At 44.3% G+C, this 17,009-nt stretch overlaps 1 protein-coding gene across 1 annotated transcript in view; it reads right to left on the bottom strand.

Moving 5' to 3' along the window:
- The window catches only part of AP1M1 (adaptor related protein complex 1 mu 1 subunit), a 47,590-nt gene that overhangs the window by 16,094 nt on the left and 14,487 nt on the right, over positions 1-17,009 (bottom strand). Inside the window, exons 3-5 of the mRNA XM_018555675.1 lie at positions 15,919-15,986; positions 12,005-12,135; positions 3,738-3,885 (exon numbers count right to left, since the gene is read on the bottom strand). Of these exons, the coding sequence (XP_018411177.1) occupies positions 3,738-3,885; positions 12,005-12,135; positions 15,919-15,986 (347 nt within the window). The remainder of the gene's footprint in view (positions 1-3,737; positions 3,886-12,004; positions 12,136-15,918; positions 15,987-17,009) is intronic.

Genomic DNA, 17,009 nt, shown 5'->3' with positions numbered 1-17,009 from the left:
CCTGCTCGCAGCGCCGCTCGTTTAAAAAAGTCAAACCAGCCCTGCTACTTGTCCCGGGCGATACGAATTCCACACCCCTGTGGTGTAGGATGTAGTATGTTCCGCATATACGCTTGCAAACCACTACAGACAGCCTTTTTACAGTTTAGAGCAGAACAGTACATAGCATAAAAAGTAGACTGCACAAAGCTACACAACACCATTTAAAGTGTATCTAAACCCAAGAACAAAAATACATTGCAGCTTCCCAGTCCTTAGATGTGGTGGCTGCATTAGTTTTATTTTCTCAGGCTCTTTACCCCTCCTTTTACACCTGGTAATCTTGCCAGTAACAGAATTTCTATTCTAGGTGACAAACCTCCCTCATTGGTCTATCTATGGAGGAGCAATGTTGTCACCCTGGGGCAGAAACTACATCTCCCCTTTATCTTTTCCATAATAGGGGTATATTTTCTGTAGTCCGAAAAGAGAGAATTGGTAAAAATGCTAAGTGGTAACAGTGCAGAAGAAACAGAAAGCACAGTATGCGATTAGCTCAGAAGATTTCTGAATCCACAGTTTTTTTGGGCACTTCTCAAACATGAATATGCTTTAATGCCACAGTAACCAGGGCTTTATCTCTCTAAATCTGAGTCCCAAAGTGTTTTCTTTGTTTTTACAATGTCTTCAGCCCTATATCTTTTAGGTTTTGTATTAGAGAGATAGGGCATGCATTTGGTAGCAAAATTGGATACACCATTGGTTTTATTGCAAATAGAAAAAAAAAGGAGGAAAATTTAATTTTTTCCAATGCAACATTTTTAGAATGTGTTCACTCCCATATATTTAACCCCAAAATATAAAACAAAAAAGTCAACTTATTAAAAGTGACACTAAAAAAACTCAGGAGTTACACACAATGCATTCAAGTACCTTATTAAAACACAAATGTATCTTATTTGTGCATCACTCAGCTGTAGATTCTCAAATCATCTCTGAATTTGTGCTTCCCATGGTCCCTGTGTGTGTTATAAACTAGCCACCTCTCTAAGCTCGCCCTAGTGATAGACTACAATCTCAATACAAATTAGTAAATTAAACATGAGATTGTAGTCTACCATGTAAGGAGGCTTGGAGTGGTGACTACTTTACAACACACACAGGGACAATCTGGGAACAAAAGTAGCCACCCTCCAGAAGGAAGTATCATCCAAATAATCGAACGTCAATGTTGTTGATTTTTCTGGAGAGGAAATAATTTTAGGACCACTAAGTAGTAGTGATCTACTGCTGACTGCAACTTGGTTAGGCGAGTATAGGGGGTTTGGGAGCACCCTTGCTTGGTACTTTCTCTGAGCCCTGATGCAAGCAGTGGGCAGGCTTTTGGGAGGCGTTATACGTATATCAAAATGGTTTAATGGGTGGCATGAAGACCACCCTAGGTGACACCCACATGTAATGCTGAGCCTCCATGTTTGAAAGACATCATTCAGCCAGGAAATTAGGTGGGCTCTATCTGACTTGCTGCAGCTTTTAATGCACAATCTTTTTTTTTTTTTTACACACATAAGTTCCAAAGTCCAGGACTACAGCCAAAGCGCCCTATATGCATATGAACTGACATGAGACACATGCGAGAAATAAGGCAGGAGGCTTCTTGCAAACTGATACAGCTGAAAGTTAATACTATAGCAATTTTCTCCACATGTTCTATAAGTTAGGTATCAAAGATATTGACAGCTATGGTTTGACAATGCAAGATCACAGCCAGAATCAGGGGAAGGGCAGGGTTGGCTAGTGAGAACAGAGGTCTAGAGAGGGCTTCCAACCACTTATAAGTTGGGCCCTAAAGACAGGCTCCTCCTCCTACAGGAATAGTAAGCGCCATGCTAAGTGAGGCACTGCCATACCTACAGTGTGGATAGACCACTTCTGCACCAAATCCTCACTAAAATGGATACAAGGCTAAAAAGGGGGACAAACAGATTGTCAGGATGTTCCCAATTTCTGAGGAGAAATACCGTTTCCCTGAAAATAAGACCTAGTACTATTTTTGGGAATTGCTAAAATATAAGACCTACCCCGAAAATAAGACCTAGTTGTGACCATTCCCAGGGCCGGTGGTGGCATAAGGGGGAACTTGAAGAGCCGCAGGAGAGAATCAGCGTTGCCAACGAAGCCAGCGCTAGAGGAAGCAAGGCGGCACCAGAGCCGCATAAGCCGATGCCTCCTCTATAGTGCCGGCTCCTGTCACAGGCGGAGTGATACCAAATGCACTCCGCCTGTGAGGTGGCCTTGATCACCCTATTTTTAACTTTGCCATTTTGTATTATTCAATTTGGATTTGCATGAACTTTGGATTGTTGTATATGAAAAAAAAATAAGACCTACCCCGAAAATAAGACCTAGTGTTTTTATTTGAGGCCAAAAAAATATAAGACAGTGTCTTATTTTCGGGGAAACACGGTAATTGGAAAAGAGGTAGCAAAAGTAAACGTCTTTGCGACCGTATGGGTTTCAAATGTACCAAGGCTGGGGACAGCACTAGTAAAAGAAACAGGCTGATACTCTAGTTTCAGAGTGGTGAACACTACCTCAATAAAAACCAAAACCATTCCCTTTAATGGGGCAACTTCATCAGACAATGAATGGGGTAACTCAGAATCAGAATTTCTGCGGTTGATGACTAAGAAGGTTATTAGGTTGCAGCCAAATCAGCTATAGAACCTAGAGGAGAGGGTGCAGAAGCATGCTTGTGACTCCTGGGATCAGAGTAACTGGGAAATTTGGGTCACATGTCTAGAATTACACATGTTGCGATGGAGTGATGGTAAGGCAATGTATAGGCCCAGGGTAAAAGACAAGGCCTCAGGTATTCACAAAACCTAGGCAGCTGATGTGATTGGATGGTCAGACGTGATCAAAGTCACTGTAGGAGGGCAACAGGAAGAGATTGAAGATCGAGGTTCCATGTGGCTCTTTTCAAGCAGGAGTAGCAGCAGGGGGGTGGCTTCCAGTACAAGTGGGTGCAACCATCACCCAGTAGATGACTTTCTGCAAAAAAAAAAACAGTGGGAATGGGGATTAAAGTTGCCCAGTGAACGTAATAATTGAAGTAGCTCTCAGTGCCGGCTGGCCAAATCAACGAGTCTTCGGAGACAGGGCAAGTGCTAAGAAAAAGCCAGTGGATTTGGTCCTGAAAAGCACTTTGCAGCTAACATTGATCAGAATGGAGGCTGGATAGCAACCTATGCGGAGCCCAGTGCCCAAAGGTCACTTCCAAGCTATCTCCAAAACGTACAGTTCAGCAGGATCCAGGCGGTACTCCAAAGGCCAGGCTGAGGATGACGGCACCAGAAATCTGCAATTAAAAAGAGGAAGCTCCAGCTGGCATGCAGAGAAGAGCCTTCCTTGAAGGACAAAAAAAAAAAATTTAAAAAAATCCTCCAAGAATGCTAGCAGAAAACCGGCATGCTGGTAGTGGGAGGGGCTATCCTGGGGTGGCCTACAGTTTTTTTTCCTTTTGTTTCAGTGTCCACTTCTTTTGGAGGCAGCAATATAGCCTGAAAGTTAAGACTTACTGGACAAGAAATACATTTCATAGAAAATACCTGTGGAGTGCAAATCATAGATGTTTATTCAAGTAATGCATAACTCTGAATACGACTGCTGACAAGAATACTAAAGGGTAATGTTGTACCACTGTACGATACTCATTTATCCACAGTTGCTCATTTTACAAGCTCATGATTACTTACAAGAAGGTTAACAGACTCTATCACATCCAGAAAAACTTCATTCTTCCTATATTTTATCCCTTCTGACCTCCAAGACACAGCATTGGTTACTGTGGCAGGAGGACGAGGTGCTCCAGTTTCAAGCTTGTGTCCTTCCTGTGTAATATACCTAAAATATAAAATACACAGTCACTGCACCATTGGTTCCACATGCACCACACAACAGTAAAGTTCAATGGAATAAAATCAACACTATACCCTGCCCCCAAAAGAGGAATGTCCAACAAAACTACGACTACAGGCTTTAACGACATGCCTTTTTTATAACAGCAAACCCCAAAAATTGCATTTTACGCCAAGAACAAAAATCTAATTTTCTTACGCATTCATTGAGGGACATGGGATTCAGTAACATTAGGGATGTCCAAAAGCAGTCCAATTGAAGGGTGGGCAACAGAATACAGAGCTGCCTAAAAAGGACTTTACGCCCCAAACTGGCATTAGATGAGCCTGAACATCCAGCTGGCAAAACTTAGAAAACCTGTGAAGAAACGATCAGGCCTTCTAAGTCTGAGAAACAGTTGCCTGATGCTGTAAAGTCCAAGAAGCACTGACAGACCTAGTAGAGTGCGCCTTAGACAGGAAAGGGTGGAACCAACACCAAGTATTTTAAGCTTGGATGATTATCTGTCATAGCCCACAGTAAAGTTGTGGGGCAAGAAGCTGGTTTACCGTCATGGGGACCATCAAAGTGAGTCAGATATGGCTCTTGTTGGTTCTCAGGACCAACTGTTGATCTAGGCCCGATTGTAAAAAGGTGACCATTCATCCTACTGAGTTTTTCCTGGGATAAAAGCTTCTTTCCTTGCACCAAGCGACGTAAACCTTCCATGTGTGGTGGTAGACCCTGTTGGTAGGGCTGCAACCACGTAATCGATAATTATAGTGGTCAACAATTTTCATTATTGATTAGTTGGTTGGAGCCACTAGCTCTTTCCTCCACATTGGCACAGCAAGTAGTGGACAGGTACAATAGCCAGCCTGCCATTGCAATTTGAAATGGCCAAAAGCAGGCTGGCTATTGCACCAGCCCACTACCTGCTGTATTTACATTCAGCTGCTGTCTGTGGAATCTTGCCACTGGCAGCTGTCATTCCCTGGCTGAAGCTATTCAAACGCCATGTGCTTACAATACAATATTAAAAAATAATAATTTTTAGAAAGGCGGGGAAAAGTCAGTCGGTTTCAGTCTGACAAATTCTGGTTGGGGAGGTATGTTTCTGTGCCATTCATTTAAATGGCACCCCAAACGCACCTCCCACTCGCGCCCCCGCAGTGTGATCGCCCGCACTAAACTCATGGTACCACAATACCATGCGTTCCAGTGCAGTGCGACTGCAAAAAATTGTGCATGCAGTTTTATTGTGAAGTAAACTTTATGTTTGTAACACTGCATTTGTGCATTTCATTTTAAATTAAGGATGGCATTTCATTTTTTTTCCCCCGATTAATCGAAAAAAAAAAAATATATATAAAAAAAAAAAAATCAGCCAACTAACCGATAAAATAATCATTAGCTGCAGCCCTACTTGTGGGAGTACTACTTAATATACTTTTTGGCATTTAACATCAAAGGAATCCCCAACCTGGAGATATCCTGTCCCAAAAGGCTTGGGCTTCAAGAGCCATGCTGTTTAAGCCAACAACCATGAAGGAGGAGGGCAAACTGGTCCTTGAGAAAGCAGGCCCTAACGATCAGGAAGAGCCTAGGGAGCATCTGCCAGGAGTCTAATCAGAATGGAGTACCACATACACCTGGGCCTAGCTGGAGCTATAAGCATTACCAAAATGCTCTCCATCTTGGGCCTGTGAGCTAGACGAGGGGGAGGAAATCCCACAGAGACACCAGAACATCCACTGCTTCCAGTAGAGGCCCAGGGGGTCCACATCCTGTACCCCCTAACGGAGCTAAGGAAGATTAAGAGGACTCTAAGAGAAGGCAACATTTCAGGCTGGGAAAATCAGGCCTTCAAGTTGGTGCAATGGGGTTGTTGGGAGGACCATGAGCTGAAAGGGGCTGCTACAGTGGGACTGGTTCCCGTGTGTCGGGGGATCTGACAAGGTACAAGGAACAACAAAGCTGAAGATGCAAGGATAAGTCTTGAATACTCACAAACTGGCCAGAGTAACCACGTCACTACCGGCAGGCTGCAAAGATTAACCAATGAGAAGCCCCTGGTCACTTATGAAAATAACAGTGGTGGGAATGTGTTCACTCACATTGAATGGCAGGAAGAAAAAGGGAGACGTGTTTGCACAACACGCCACCTAAGGAATTACATAAGCGCTCAATCCCCCAGTGTGTAACTTTTTTTATGCCAAATTAACTGAAACAGAAAGGGGTAATAATGCTCCCCAACAGTCTTACACATGAGATAGCTTCTGGTGCTCAGCCTACACAGTCTACTCAAAGTGAGATTTCAGACACTGGGTCACACCAAAGGCTGTGCCTTAGCTGTAATCCCCGAAAGTGCTTCACAGCTATACACTCAGGTCCGGAAAGCACTGCAGTGAGAACCCCAAACCATCCAATTCAGTGGGGTTCAGGTACAGCCTCTAAAGCTAATGCTGATTACAGACTAGCTCAAGCAGTTTGTAGGAATATCTTAATTGGAAAAAAAAAACAAAGAAAAAAAAATTAATTTAGGAAAAATATAGCTAGTAAGAAAAGTCAAGTTTTTCTCAGTAGAGAAATCTTGCTAGAAAACTGAGGTATGGCAGGAGTGCGAGGGGTTATACCAGGCTGGTCACTGGTTTTTCCTTTGCCAGTTTCCAAATCCTACTGTAGGGATCAGTATAAACCAAATTGTCACTGAATCCTGTGTGACAATTTGGTTTATAACCCTCAATGAACAAGAAATCCTTTTTTCATGCTTTTATGTTTAGAGACACAGGACTTCTTTAACGTTTAGGACACCAAAAAGCAGTCCACCTGAGCTCAAAGATCCTCCTGAAGGATATTAAGCCGAAAGTTGGCTTCAGATGAGGTCGAAACATCCACCTGGGTGAACTTAGAGACATGTGAAAAGAATTCCAGGTGGCAGCCTTGCAAATCAGGAAAGTTACTTTATGCTAAAAACCCAAAGAAGCACTCACAGATCTAGTAGAGTGCACCTCGACAGGAAAGGGTGGAACTTGATCCTTGAGACCATAAACTTGGATGATGGCCTGGGGCACCTAGAGATGGTGGAATGAGAATCCAGGGCTTATAAGACCATCTGGGACAAGAAAAATGGTTTAGCCTTCTTGAAAGAAGCAGTGACTAAGAGCTAGACTCTCAGTTCCTTCTAGAGACAGAAGAATGATGTCTTGGTTAAGGCAAGAGGCAGAAACTGCCTTAGGCAGGGCCTCAAACACCACCTTGTCCCTATGCAAAAACAGAAAATAAGGCCACCAGTTCAGGCACTTGCCTCGCAGAGGTGAGGGCTACAGGGAACACCATCCTGTGGGTGAGAGAAGAGTGTTTCTAAAGGGTTTAAATGCTGGTTTCTGAGAAAACCAGATACAGATCACAGGGCAACAATAAGGGGAGCTCCTTGTACAAAAGTCCTAATGAAGGCGTGAGAGGCCACTGATCTCCAAAACCAGATAGAAAAAGGACAGAAACTTGGCATGGATGCTGCAGGAAGGAGAGACTTTGTCACAGAGAGAAACTCCCAGGTTGAAAGCCACAAGGCTCATACCAAGTAAAGTATGCCATCCATGTCCGAAGACAGACCTTGCAGAATGAAGCTTTCCTAACATTTAGCATCAAAAGGAATTACAGATTCAGAGATGCCCCCGTCTCTCGAAACCTGGGTTTCAAGAGCCAAGCAGTTAAAGCCAGCGACTGTGGAGCAGGGTGGCAAACTGGTCCTTGAAACAGGACTCTTACCAGGTTGGCAGCTGACAGCCATCAGGGCCAGTCCAGAGCAATGAGGATTATCAGAAAGCCCTCCGTCTCAACCATGCAAAGCAAACAAAAAAGAAATTTAAGGGGGACGGAATTGGGTAGGCACGTATTAGGGTACAGGAAGTGGAAATTTAAAAAAAAACTACTTGTCCAAGGGCTAAAGTGGGGGCCAAATCTACTTGTCCTTCACGACAATCTACTTGTCCCAATACAAAAAATAGTTTTAATCAAAACTAAGGATGCACCAATACCGGTTTTTCGGTATCGAGTACGAGTACCGATTTTTTGCTTTCGGATCTCGCCGACACTGAATACTAATACCGGTGCTTCCGCTGACATAGAGCAGGCTTCCCTGGTAATCAGGAAACCGGGCAGCAGGTAATGACATCCCGCCCAGGTTCCTGATTGCCATGGAAGTCGGCTCCATGTTTGGCCTGCTTGATTGCGATTGGCCGGGAAACCTGCTTCCCGGTCAATCAGTGGCGAGTAATGACCTGATTGACCGGGAAACTGGCTCGATGCTGATTGGCCAGGAAGCCGGCTTTCCAGCCAATCAGCAAGGAGCCGGCTTCCCGGGCCAATCAGAAAACCAGGAGGCGGGTCATTACTTGCCGCACGGCTTCCTGCTTGCACGGGAAGCTGGCTCCATGTTCCCCTATGGCTCTGCCAGTCAGAGGAAAGTACTACTCGCCCGGCGCCCGAAACTGCATGTCCCGGGCGTCGGGCGATAGGAATTCCACACCCCTGGGGTATACTGATCCCATGGAGCCACCAGAGCATCCACTGCTTCTACTAAAGGAACCCTGTACCTGGAGGGACAAACCCGTCCAGTTTGTTGTTGAACCTGGAGGCTAGAAGTGTCACCAAGGGTCCCAGAACACCTCTGGATCCAGGTGTTTCCAGCTGAAAAAGCCTGCCAGCAATAAAACACTACTGTAGTGATCTATTGCTGGCTGATAGATCCATCTGATCTATTTAAAAGTGATCTGCTGGTGCATATGGGGTCTGGATCTGGTCTCCACTAACCAGATCCAGACCCCTCATGAAGAAAAAAGTGTAATAAAAAAAAGAGGAAAAAAAAAAAAAAGGAAGGTGCATGAAGATAAACCGTATACAGTTATATATACACTGTTCAAAGGCTGTTAAATCGCGTTGTTTACCCGTATCTTCAGAAAAAAATCACTTCTACTGTCGCGGTAAACAACCTGCTTCTCTATTTATAATGGTCTGGCCCTCTAGCAACTTCAACCGTCAGGTCGTCATAATAATCTGGCCACTCAGTGTGTATGTATGTGTATCTATCTATCTATCTATCTATATCTATAGATATATATCTATATCTATCTGAATACTGAAAAATGGCCTGGATGGGAAGGGGGTTTAACACCGCGGATGTCAACTGGTTAAAAACCAAGGAAATTAAAATATATATGTATACAAATGTGCAACCAAATTAAAGGCGCATCTGTTCTAAAAAAAAACAACATGTTGTATAATACATTAGGGTACACTGGAAAACCTAAAAGATATAACATGCGGAACCGAGACATGAATGGAAATGAAAAATCGCTCTAGGACTTGGGATTTTAGGTAAAAAATAAAGACCCAGGGACTCGAATGGGTAAAGTTTTCAGCTTTTCCCCCTTGCATTCTTTAACCAAGGGAGCAACCGCAGACATGATGATATCTTTTTTAAGGGATTTTGACCAGTCAGCTATGATTTGGCAAAGTTGCAGCCAGAATGAGCTGACAGTCAGGGCCTGTCATGGAGGACAGAGTTCTAGATAGGGTTTCCATCTTTTTAGGGCCCATTCACACCCCCTCCAGGACACCTACAGACCAGACAGTTTCAGGACCTAAAATGCATCCCAATGTTTCCCTATGCTCTTCTTGGCCTCAGTTCACACCATCGCAGTCAGTTCCAGACCAGACCAGAGAAATACTGCGTGTCACATTTTGTCTGGTCTGGAACGCACAGAAACGTGTCAAACAATGCAACGGAATGCAATGGGGGAAAAAAAAATGTTGGGGCTGGTTTGGATGATCTCATCACCCCTGGACTTCCTGCTTCTGTGGAGAGAGATTTGTGAAGATAGGAACCATGATGGCTGGAGTGGAAACTGAATTATTTGTGCAACTTGTGGAAGCCTGCCCAGAGCTGTATGATCCGAGGCATGGGCAATATAAGAACAATAATAGGAAGATGGACAAGTGGAGAGGCATTGCTGCCCAGGTTGTCCCTGGCTATGATCATTTGAGCAGCTCTGATTTGCAAGCATTGTGCTGCTCTTTTCCTGGCTATCTGTAGGTCTTGCAGAGGTCCCCCACCTATAACTGAACGCATCAAAAACGCGGCAAAATGCAACACAGTGCGTTCCAGATCTGGAGTTCTTAAAGACCGGCATGTCTTTTACTGGAATAGCAAGCACCTGGTTAGGCAGGACCATGGTGAGGACAGCCCACTTTTGTACAAACTCCTCCTAAAACAGGTGCAAGGCCTATAAGTGCTTGAGGTAGCAAACAGCTCGTCAGGGCATTTCAAGTCTCAGAAGAGAGAGGTGGAAAATCGGGTGCATTATTAAAGTGTTTGAAGCCTTGGGAGCTTTAATGGACACAAGAGTGGCAAAAGCAAGAGACTCCCACAGTGGTGTGCGCCCCATCAATAGTCCAAACGTTCTCCTTTAATTTGGAAGTGATACCAGTAGTGCAACTCATAAGTCAAAGTCTGGATTAGAATCTGCCAGGGCTGCTGGTAAATTAGAGAATCTGCAAGAAAAGGCCCAGTAGCATGCTAGTTGTCTCCATGGTCCGAGTCAGCAAATAACTGGGTGATTTACGCTACAAAGTCTTGCATGACTGCAGTAAAAACCTCAGCCGAAAGGGCAGATGAACCAGCTACACCATATGAGGATAATAAGGTCTCAGATAACTAGATATGCTCTAGCAGCAAGCAGTAGATATAGGCACACTGCAAGCTGCCTGGGGCTGTTAATAGGGTGAGAGCTGGGAGCACCTAATAGGGTGAGAGCTGGGAGCACCTAAAACAGCAGAACTGCCCTCCACCAATGTCTAGAATCAGACATGTTAGGGCCCAATGGAAGTTAAGGCTCAGGGTACAAGGTAAGGCCTAGATACTCATGAAACCCAGATTGTTGGTAGCAAATGAGGGTCAGATAGGCAGAGGTGACCAGGTGGATTAGGAATCGGAGATCCACATGGCTCTTTGCAAGCAGGAGCAGCAGTGGGGAGTTGCTTCTTAAATGCTATATAATGAGACAGAATGTGTATACAAGATCCTCCACCCAACAAATTATGCTACTGTTCAGTTCTATATCATTAACCCCTTTCGTGGTGGAAACAAGGAAATGGGGAATTTTACAAAGAGCCCAGAGACCCAAGTAAATGAAGTGCTCAACCCAACTGGCCTACTCACAAAGTGAGTTTTCAGAGATAGGGCAAGCACAGAGGCAATGCAAGCAGTTCTGGACCTGTAAAATGCTCCCTGGCTCTGGAAAGTGCCCTACGTGGAACCCAGTGCCAGATGGTCACTTCTGCGCTATCCCCGCAACCTCCAGCCCAATTAATTCCAGGCGCAACATTTCAAAGGCCAGGCTGAGGGTGGCTGTGCTAGATAGCTGCAATCAAAGAGACAAGCTCTAGCAGTGATGTAGAAAATAGTATAGATTGAAGAGCAAAAAAAAAAAAGGGGTGATAAAAATTGGTTAGTCTTTCACAGAACAGAGGTGAAGAAAAGACCTCATAGGACATTAGGTTATTCTGGAAAAAATAAATTTAACAAAGAAAGAAGCGCTACGACCAAATGAAAATAAATGCTGTGGCTGGATTGAGAGAAAATGAAAATGGGGTGGAGGAGACGGTTTAGGGATTGGCCGTGGTGTACAGTGGTACCTTGTAGTGACAAAAATTGCTTCCGGGATGTTGTAGGGTGGTCCGAGTTAAGAGGGGTTATTCTGGGCTAGCCTAGTTTGTTTTTGCTCGTCAGTGTCAGATCCTTTTCTAGGTGGTAGTATACCCCCAAGATTAAAGACTTCCTTTGTCCCTCAATGGACGAGAAAGAAATAGCATTACACAACACAACAGGAAGACGGAGACTCTCCTATTCCAGTAGGAGGACTTAGAAGTTGAGGATATTTAGAGATAGGAACTCCAGTAGGGAGATCTCATCTCTGAAATCACTAAGAAATATGTGTTAGCAAAAGATTCAGCCAAGCAGCATTCACTCATAACTTAAATACCAGTTTTGGGTAGTTTGAGCCTTTAAAAGAAAACAAAAATTAAAGTTTAAAATTTAAAAACGTTTAGCCTCAATACTTACTCTTGTAATATTTTGCTGTCTGTGGTTTGAGGATAGCCAAAATCCATTAACTCATCTAACAACTCATATATAATGACAAAATTATCACGTATACTTTCTTCTTCTAATTCTTTGAAATATTCAGAAAATACCTGAAACACAAAAAGGTATACCAGAGAAACTAAATTTGTAATCTGTGCAACTGTATATGTGCATCATAAATGTGGTATGTATGTTTAAGTCATTTTCATAAAAGTATTAGAGATGACAGCAATACCCAAAGCCTTGTAGTAACCATGCACAGCAAGAATGTGTTTTATAACATACCCAATATTCCAAACCTCTGCCACACATGGATTACCACACGTATTATTATACAGGATTTATATAGCGCCAACAGTTTGTGCAGCGCTTTACAATATTACCAAATCCACTTTTGCTCCCTCACTGCTCTTAAAGTAATTCTGTCATGTGGGAAGTATGGGGCTACCATTAAAGGCCTCCTTCTGAAAATACTATACTGAACAAGCATGCTGTAAATCGGTGAAAGAAGAGAATCAGAACTATTCTGTATACTTTCTTCAGGTCAGCAACTCAGACAGCACTGAAGTCAAAGCATCAAAAGTAACAGCCAAGGAACTAGCATTTTCAAAGAAGAGGTCAGTAATGCCAGACTATATTAATCTCTCATTAATTCACGCATGTCCATGGTATCCAAATTTATATATTTTTCTTCATTGTTACTAAAATTTACTTCACTCATTATTGGGGCATTCAAAAAGTAGGTCAGCAAAAAGGAAAGCAAAGTGTACTGCAATTTGCTGGTTTCAGGCAGTCACAAAGTGTTAGTAAAAAAATTAAACAACCCCCCACACACAACCACCACCACATATGCAGAGCAGTTTTGCCATACATGCATATTTCCCCATGTTTTATCCCTATAAAGACTTTGTAAGTGCAGAAACATACCTGTTAAATGTGCCAGAAATGCACTCGGCTCCTAATTTCCTATTGTAGGCTGGCAACAGACAGCATTTGGACTGAATGGTGTCAGACCTGCCCAGTTGTCTTTTCATACACTAATTAAACCACCCCATATCCTGTTCTCCACAATCCTAAGAAGTCTACAAACAATTAGCAAAGCCATTCACCCATTGCATGAAGGTGAGGTGCATAAGAAATAAGTAGACAAAACCAGATTAAGAGCTCAAAGCTTCACAGGCTACTAAGGGGAACACATGGGAGGGGAGAAGCACAACCTGAGCCAGCCCCCTTTTCACCAGAGAATGGCCAGCAAGAGGCCTCTAAAAGCAAGGCTGAAATTTGGTCCTTGAGGAGTACCCAAGACCAAGTGCTGGTCCATACCAGGATACAGCAATAACAGGATGTTTACAGGGTGTAGTCTAGGATGGAACCTTTGTTTCTTGCACAAGGCAAAGTAGGCCTTCCAAGTGCAATGATAGACTTTCTGAGAAATCAACTTCCTAGCCTTCAAAAGCATAGGAATACCAGAGTCAGACAGACTCCGATCCCTTAGCCAAATGGTCAAAGCTAGCATCAGAGAAGCAGCATGGTATACAAGCCTCTGAGAGAACAGGTCAGGTCGGTCAGGAAAATGCCAAGGAGAATCTCCCAGGAGTCAGAAGATGTCCAAGTACCAAGTACTTCTGGGCCAGTTCGGCAGCACCAGGATCACTAGAACACCCTCCATCTCGATCCAGCGAAGAGCAGGAGGAAGAAGAATCTGTATCGGAGGAAACTGAGCCCATGGGGTCATAAGCATTTCCAAAGACTTGAGAATCGCTGGTTCTGTCTACCTTGTTGTTGAAGCGGAATGCCAAGAGATCAATGTCTGGCGTTCTCCACTGATGACAGGATTTCCAAAAACACCTTTGGCTTAAGAGACTATTGCCCACATCCAGGTGCTCACAACAGGCTGGGCTTGGAAGGTCTGCCTGCCAATTGTCTATTCCAAAAATGTGAACTGCAGAGAAGGCTGGAACGTGTCTTTCGGCCCAAGCCAGAATTAAAGCCCACTTCCCTTTGTGCCGTGCAACGTCCGGGGCCGCTGTTCAACTGAATCCTTGAAGCCAGCTAGTCCAGCTCTGGATAACTCTTCCCCAGCTCAACAGACAGCCTTCACTGCTGCCTCGGCGCCCAATCGTCTCAGCTTCGCCGCTTGACTGGCCCCTTGGCGACGCCTCCTCCATCGCGGTCTCTGCCTTTTTTCCTCAGTCTTGCCTCATCTCCCCCTGTCTCCGCCCCCTGTCTCATGCCGCTCCGTCCCCGTCTCTTCATCGCAGCCTCGATCTCACTCTGTCTCCGCCCCCTGTCTCATGCAGCTCCGTCCCCATCTCTTCATCGCAGCCTCGATCTCACTCTGTCTCCGCCCCCTGTCTCATGCAGCTCAGTCCCCCGTCTTCTCATCTCCGCCCTCATCTCCCTCTGTCTCCACCCCCTGCCGCTCCGTCCCCCTTCTCCTCTTGCTCGCTCGCCTGTCGACATTAGACAGACAGGCTGTGCGGGCCACATTACAAGGTCCGGCGGGCCGGATTCGGCCCGCGGGCCTTGTGTTTGCCACCCCTGGTCTAGCAAATGACCATGGAGACCAGTCGGTTGCATTGCCTCACTTGCAAGAGTAAGGAAGCCTTGAGAAAGCCCTCCAAATCTTTTGTCCCTAGACCAGAACATCCTCAACGATAACATTGAGGAACCTAAAGCAAAAAAATAGCTGGATCTACCACTGAAACCTTCCACTTTTTCTGGTAAGCTTCCTCAACAGGGTATTTTGAGCAAACCTTATAGGAGTGATGTGTACCTGGACATAGTTAGTCCTTGTACAAAATATCCTGTACCAGAAGATGGACCAAAACGGCCTTAGTGGGTTTCTTATTTTCCTTCCCAGAAACCCGTACTGGTCACCTTAAGGCTAGTAGATGGAGGCACTTGAACAAGCGTGCACTGCATCCACCAAAACCTCCCACAAGAAGTCCTCTGACTCGCACTTCCTATCCTTGCCATCCTACCCCCCTCATCCAGAAACAAAGGTTCTGGGACAGGCAAGCTTAAAAGTGACGAAGTGGGGAGGACATCGACTGATTGTGTTTACACCCTTTGCATCCAAAAGGTATTTATCAGAGCAGAGACTATCCCCATAAGTTCTGCCATGAAAGCCAAAAATTTCTCTCTAGTTCCCCTCCTCTAAAAGGAGGAATGGAGTGTACTAGGAGGGGAGAAGGGAGGACTCTCAGGAATGTAGACTAAATTCTAAAGTGCCCTGGTTAGTTCCATCATGGCCCTCTGCACATTGCGTGCTGACATGCCCCCTAGTCCCATTTTCCTTGTGTCTGACATGTGCCTTTGTGGCGCGGGTATTGCCTGAGGGGTACTCACAAACATTAATGCAGAGCAGAAAGAGCGCAGCTGACTGGATATCCCATTGAAGGCCTGTGCTGAATCCCAGGGCACACGTGTGAAGCAGGTGGTTGTGTGTGTTACTTGGAAGAGCATATCCTCAAAATGGCTGCGGCAGCCTGATGGGGAACCAGCTCCTGGGGTAGGGCTGATGCACAACCAAATGTTTTGAAGTGCCACATGGCTGCAGAGCTGAACCTATTCCGCAATGGGAAGAGTGTTGCATGTTCACCACACATCGTTTAAAGTGTTGCAATTGCAGTGTGACACCCTGAGTCTGGACCAGGAATCTTGCCGCACAAAGGCAGGGGTCTAGGGACACCCATAAATGGGGTAGACATAGAATTATCCAGAAAACAACTCTCAGAAAAAGCCCTGTACTGTAACATTCAGAAATACATGTATACACACACAAAACGTTTATGATGTCTAGTGTCTGACATGTGACCCAAATCACTGTTGTTGCATCCAGCAGCTGCATGATGAGCATATAATCTCTACACTATAAGTGATATACCCACCTGGACAACTTTGTAGAGGAAGGAGAACACCAGTGACACGCAAGCATTCTTTTTGGATGTAGCAACCACTAGAGTAATGTTAAGGTAAATTTACTCATAGTTTCCAATTCACTGCACAATTTTCAGCTCTATACTGTTGTTGACTTTATCCTAACCTTCCGTTAAATTTTGTAGGTTTTTTTTTCTTATATAATATTCCCTATTTTGCTATAAATAACATCTTCACAATCACACAGATGGGGCCACTGTTCCTGCAGTTTACTGATGGGGCCATTGCCCCTACAGTGATTTACTAATTCCGAGACCAGAAGCCTGAACAACATTTCCACTACGCCATTTCCAGATGTGGAAAACCTTCTGTGTCACTATGTGGAATGGTTACAACTGCATACAATATTCCCAGTTGTCTTAGAAAAGATCTTAAATGAAACCTATATCATGAATATACACTATATAATAAAGCTTATACTCGATATTGGTACTGCAAGTCTCAACCTTCTACTTCTGTTAAGAATATATCACACCCAATACACCATCACTCAAAGCAGTGTTGGAGGGCATGTCTATGCCAATACCACCTTTTAGAAAGCCAAAATGTACCAAAGAACTTTAGGCAGCTGCCTTTACACTATGGGGAGGCGCCAAGGCATTACAGGTATGACACTGCATCTTATAGTGCCTAATATCCGATAACAGATTTTAGTTTATATTGTTTATTGACAGAACAGGTTTACTTTAACCCCTTCATGACCAAGCTTGTTTTTAGTTCAACTAAAGGGTGGGCGAAACTGCAAACAAAATGCTAACAAGCCCAAAAGACTAACTGTGGACTGCCTACAGTTCAAAGAGCCGTCAAGGACTTCACAGTTGAAGCTGGCATCAGAAGAGACTAGTTCATCCACCTGGTAAAACTTAAGACAACATGTAAACAGAAGACCAGGTAACAGCCTTGCTAAAAAGAAGTACTCACAGATCTAGTGGAATCTGCTTTGAAAGGAAAAGATGGAACCTAATCCTTTAGATCATAAGCTTGAATGATTTCTCTAAGCCACTCAGAAATGGTCGAACATAAATCTTGTTGCCCTTTACGG

The sequence above is a fragment of the Nanorana parkeri genome, unplaced genomic scaffold, assembly GCF_000935625.1.
Source record: "Nanorana parkeri isolate BGI_ZX_2015 unplaced genomic scaffold, ASM93562v1 scaffold207, whole genome shotgun sequence".
NCBI classification, from domain to species: Eukaryota; Metazoa; Chordata; class Amphibia; order Anura; family Dicroglossidae; genus Nanorana; species Nanorana parkeri.
Note: the sequence above shows the minus strand (reverse complement) of the source record. Positions and strands in the feature narration are given on the sequence as shown.